Source organism: Nerophis ophidion, linkage group LG12 (assembly GCF_033978795.1).
Source record: "Nerophis ophidion isolate RoL-2023_Sa linkage group LG12, RoL_Noph_v1.0, whole genome shotgun sequence".
NCBI classification, from domain to species: Eukaryota; Metazoa; Chordata; class Actinopteri; order Syngnathiformes; family Syngnathidae; genus Nerophis; species Nerophis ophidion.
This window is the reverse complement of record NC_084622.1, coordinates 62,853,943-62,859,942: the sequence shown is the minus strand read 5'-3', so window position 1 is coordinate 62,859,942 and position 6,000 is coordinate 62,853,943. Positions and strand designations below refer to the sequence as shown.

Below are 6,000 nucleotides of genomic sequence, written 5' to 3'. Positions count from 1 at the left end.
TGAATGTTTGATTCATCCATTATCGTTATTTTATTTTGAAATGTATTATTTAGCCTGTGGGAAAAAAAAAGTTTATTTTGATATTTACCTCAGAAGGCTGCAAAAAAGAGGCATTCAATTTGTATTTCCATTTCATTTGATATGCCATTGATATTTGTTTAATATTATTATTATTATTATATGAAATTCGATTTTACGTGTCACTATAAAGTTACATAAGCCTTGCTTGTTCAATATTCAATGCAAAACTTGTTTGGGTCCCTATTAAAAGGTTAATTTGTTCAGTTTTAAATCTTGGCCCACTCTGTATTTGAGTTCGACACCCCTGCTGTAGAAGTTTTCAAACATGTTGCAAGACCACAAAATTAATGCTGACGGAAGAGTGAGCTGAAAAAAAAACGAACAAAGCCAGTGCGTAACACCTTCAATTTATTAGGGCAGAAAATAAGAGGACAAAAAAAAAAAGTTTTTTTTTTTTTTTTTACAAAAAGGAGAAAATGTTACAAATCTCACTAAATATGTACAAACACTTTCAAAAATAAATCTATAATTTAGCTCTGTGAAGAATTGTGTCTACAATAATGCACGGCTTGAAATCCCTGAGCGGAGACACAGAGTGGAACACTTGACTCAAGCAAGAAAAAAAACAAAAAGGAAAATAAAAAAAAAAAAAAAAAAGGTAGTACATCACCCAACAAATCAAACAATTTGTTAAACAAAACGTGTGAACTGTGATTACCACCACTTTGTGAAAAACGTTATACTCGCTTTTAAGACGTACTCCGAGTCGCCCGATGAGAATGAACACACACCTTCCATTTTAGCGGGTAAAAACACAGTGCCAGCTGGTTCTGTTGCCACGGTAACACAACACAATAACTCACGATCTAATGCCCCTTTTCCACTGCACGGCTTGTACCCGCTTTTTCCTTGTACCCACCCGGTGCGATATTGCTGCGGTATTCACTCCGTTTTTTTCTGAAACGGCCTCTTTTCCTCGCTTCCCTTCATCCTAAAATGCAACCCTTGAGGTCAACCGTTGAAGTAAACAGTGGATTTTATATGCCTCACTTTTGTATGATTTGGTTTCTGCTCCGCCGCTCCCAGTCTGTTGAACGCTCTCCCTGACCACCTGAGGGCACCACAGACTGTGGATGCTTTTGGAAAAAAGGCTTAAAAACCCTTCTTTAAAAAAAACAAAAAACTTTTTAGGGATACATGCATACTGGTTCTAGCTATTAGGCTGTATTTATTTGTATTATCGCATTATTATTGTTTTTTTTATTTAATTTTTTTAATACACTGTAGCTCAATGTAAAGTGCTTTTTTTTTCTTTCCCAAATAAATGATATTATTATTATTATTATTGTTTCCGCCACAATTTTGCACCGGTTTTTCACACACCCTTTCGCTTTTCATACATCATTCCACAGAATGCGGTGCCCAAACATAGATTTTCATATTTTTATATATTCTTTTGATTTTTTAATTTTTTTTTTTTTTTTTTGATTATGACTGCAAACTAATCCACCGTGGGGCCGAAGAAAGTTGCGAGTGCCAGCACTTTCACAAAGAATGTAAAAAATAATATTAAATTCAAGAATGTTTCTGCATTGTATCATTTGCAAAACTATAATTATTCTCTATGGCGTGTTTTTGTTGATAATGGTGGGTGTTTTGGACCAAATTAAATGAGATTATAATATTCAATATGGAATAATTGCTTTGGTTTTTGTATGATCGAGTCTTCGTCTGATTTTACAGGACTGATTAACCAACAATCGAGGTATCATCCTACTTGCTCTCCTGTGTTGGTCCCTTATCCTCCCTGATGCATTCAATGTGGCTTGGTTATTTCTAGTGAGTGTAGCGCACACTCACTAGCTGCATTGACACTGCACTGATACTGTGTTACCATTTCATGATGGTCATTCTCTATCTGCCGAATTAAATACATCACTAGGTTTGATCTAGAAATAAAATAAATAGTAAATATTATTGTTTTTTCAACAAACAGCTCTGCAGAAAGTTAATGAAGCGTGCAACTCTGGTCAATGAGCCAAATAGTAAACAGGAAATGAAGAACATTTTACCTGATTTGGCGCCATACTTACGGAGTGTCCGAGCCGAGCAGCAGAAAAGAGGCAGACTTGTCTAAGAAGTTTTGTATGATAAGCAACTCGTAGACATCGCGCCAAAATCCTGTACATTTTCTTTCGACTGTAAAAAGACGGGATGTTAATCACACAAAATATACAACATCAAACATTACAACTCAGACCAAACATTTCAGCGCCAACAAAAGGTGAAGCAAACCGACAAAAGCTACTTTCAACTTCCCGTGTGACTTTACATCATGTGCGCATATATTAGCATTCTTTTTGTACAAACACTTCACATTAGTCCAACACCCAGGAAGGAACTCGTTTGCCTAAATCTTTGAAGTGTTAAAAAAAGATTGGCAATTGCTATAAATACCTTTTTTTTTTTTCTGTTGGGATAGAAAAGTCCTTCATATCCAATCAACATGTATACAGGAAGTGATGTCATCACAAGCAGCATCGCTTCCAACTTGTTCTGTGGAGACTTGGTTTCTTAAGCAGTGCAGATATAAGTCAATAACTGCCCTGCCTAAAAATGCTGGAAGGACAAGATAAAATAAACATATATGTATGTATATAATAATTTATTAAATATGTCATTATTTGATTATAACTGCAATCAAATCCATAAATGTGTCATTATTTTATTTGATGTAAAATGACATGTACTTATTTAATCATCTATTTATTGATTCTGTGATTTCATTAATAATTGGACAATAAAATAAAGATTTGATAATTTTTTGATTGAATTACATAATTCAATAAAATAATGCAAAACCTAATATTGCATTTTTTTAAATTTTATTTCATTGAATGATTTAATCAATTTGCACAATGTAATGATTTAAAAATCGAGAAAACAAATATTGATATTTCTAATATTATTTTGTGTATGTTAATACATATTTAATATAAATCGTCAATAATTGAATGTAAAACTTTACTTTTACAATAAACAACTTAATTACACATTGATTCATTTATGTCCAAATATAAAAAATGATGAACTTAAGTCCTTATTTAAAGATGCATTCGTTCATTTTTTTGCCCCATTTGACCCTCCATAAAAAAGCTAAAGTAAATAAATATTAATTTCATAATTGCACAATTTAATTTTATCACAGTTTTGCTATTTATTCATTGAATTAATCATTCCATGATTTGTTTAACAATTAATTTAATTAATGAGATCTTCAATAAATAATAATTTATATTATTATAAACAATTTTATACGCAGGCACATATATGTATGTATGTATGTATGTAAATATATATATGTCTTAATTGGATTATCCAGAGAATAGGGTTCGATACCGTGGTAGAGCGCAATATGTATGTGTGGGAAAAATCACAAGACTACTTCATCTCTACAGAACTGTTTCATGAGGGGTTTCTTCAATCGTCAGGAGATTGAGGGAACCCCTCATGAAACAGTTCTGTAGAGATGAAGTAGTCTTGTGATTTTTCCCACACACACATATATATATATATATCCATCCATTTCTACCGCTTATTCCCTTTTTGGGGTTGCGGGGGGCGCTGGCGCCTATCTCAGCTACAATCGGGCGGAAGGCGGGGTACACCCTGGACAAGTCGCCACCTCATCGCAGGGCTATATATATATATATATATATATATATATATGTTTATTTGTATTTATTTCAATATAAATCCTGTATTTTACGTCAAATACATTAATGACACATCAAAGTCTTTGATCTTAATCATAATTAACATTTAAATATTTAAAGATTTATCTAATTTTGTCCCATTTCCCCCTTCCTAAAAAATTTCCAAATATTTACTGATAAGGCAAAATAAATATGTCACATAGGTCCTAGTTCCATTTCCTGTCTACATGTTCATAGAGAAAACAGTAATCAGCAACATATATTCTTTTCGTCAACCTTTCCAGACTTCTATATTGCTGTAAATAAATTAATTCCCTTTTTTCACGCCTTCATCAAATATCATCATCATGTAATTTGTCTCCATTGTTATTGATAGTTTTGAGTTAATACCTTATTGTCCGATTTATTCATTAGAGGTGATGGAGGAAACTTTCTTTTTCTTCATTCCAAAGAATGGAAAAAAAAATCCCCAGTTATAATTCTAAGTGCTGTAGTTGTTAAGGAGGTACAATATTCCATTTGAATGTCTACCAAACGTCTGGCAAGACTGTCAAAAGCTGAGGTGCATGTCGGCGCCGCCACTAATTGAGTCTTCCTCGTCAATGAGATGAGTCTAGGAGGCAAAAGACCACCTTTTCCCCCCCCCCAGTGAGTACAGACTCCAAGCACCAGGAGCTCAGGGGCTGGAGGTCCTCAGGCCTTGTTTCTCCATGATGTTCCACAGCTTACGCAAGTTGGACTGAGTGATGGCGTCGTCCGGTTTGAGGCGCAAAGCACGCAGGTAATTGGCTTCGGCCTCTTGAAGTTTCCCATTGAGGTGAAGGATGGCACCCAGGTTCATCAAGGCTGCCGGATACTACACCAAAAACAACAACAGAGGAGATTTATACTTCAATGGGTTATACTTGTATAGCGCTTTTCTACCTTCAAGGTACTCAAAGCGCTTTGACACTACTTCCACATTCACACACACATTCACACACTGATGGAGGGAGCTGCCATGCAAGGCGCACACCAGGTCCCATCAGGAGCAAGGGCGAAGTGTCTTGCTCAGGACACAACGGACGTGACGAGGTTGGTACTAGGTGGGGATTGAACCAGGGACCCTCGGGTTGCGCACGGCCACTCTTCCACCGCGCCACGCCGTCCCCAAATACTTCAAGTATTTGTGTGCGTGTGCTATCTTTGGAGGGGGGTATGACTTTCGAAAATCACAATTTTCACCATTAAAATGTTTGTGCAAGTCATTTTTTAACTGCACTGTGTCATGCTTGGGCTGTGGATGTTTGTGCTTCCTCGATGCAAGGATGATGTGGGACGAGTCAGGCATGAATGTAAGTACATGATTTATAAAATAACCTTCCGCTTGAGATGGTTTCCTGTGGACGGGACTCTCACTGCTGTCTTGGAGCCACTATGGATTGAACTTTCACAGTATCATGTTAGACCCGCTCGACATCCATTGCTTTCGGTCCCCTAGAGGGGGGGGGGTTGCCCACATCTGAGGTCCTCTCCAAGGTTTCTCATAGTCAGCATTGTCACTGGCGTCCCACTGGATGTGAATTCTCCCTGCCCACTGGGTGTGAGTTTTCCTTGCCCTTTTGTGGGTTCTTCCGAGGATGTTGTAGTCGTAATGATTTGTGCAGTCCTTTGAGACATTTGTGATTTGGGGCTATATAAATAAACATTGATTGATTGATTGATTGATAAATAAACAAACACTATAATCAAACTAAGGGCGCTCACAAAGAGGTATAAAACTTGGCTACAAAATACAAACAGGAAAGAAAAACACTTGCTCGATTGGCATGAATGAACTATGGACAAAACAAAACTAGCACTGTGGCATAAATACATAAACTTACTCGGCATGGAACTGTGGACAGGACGTAAAGGTTTGGACAGCATGGGTGGGGTGTGTGTGAGTGTGTGAGGATCCCAGGACGAAGACAAGAAAAAGAGTGACTTAAATAGCTGTGATGATTAGTGAAAACAGGTGAGGCTGAGAACAGGGACGTGACAGGTGAAAAGGCGCTTTTGGTAGCCATCCACAAGCTTCTGGCAAGCTTCTCATTGAATTTTTGACCACTCCTCTTGACAAAATTGGTGCAGTTCAGCTAAATTCGACATGGATGTGTTTCTTCAGCATTGTCCACACGTTTAAAAACCTTAATTCTAGCCTGATTTAGCCATTCCTTTACCACTTTTCACGTGTGTTTGGGGTCATTGTCCTGTTGGAACACCCAACTGCGCCCAAGACCCA

At 36.9% G+C, this 6,000-nt stretch overlaps 1 protein-coding gene across 1 annotated transcript in view; it reads right to left on the bottom strand.

Moving 5' to 3' along the window:
- Positions 1-409: 409 nt before the first annotated feature.
- tmtc2b (transmembrane O-mannosyltransferase targeting cadherins 2b) overlaps positions 410-6,000 on the bottom strand; it is a 360,692-nt gene continuing 355,101 nt past the window's right edge. Inside the window, exon 12 of the mRNA XM_061917943.1 lies at positions 410-4,593. Within this exon, the coding sequence (XP_061773927.1) occupies positions 4,414-4,593 (180 nt within the window). The 3' untranslated portion in view covers positions 410-4,413. The remainder of the gene's footprint in view (positions 4,594-6,000) is intronic.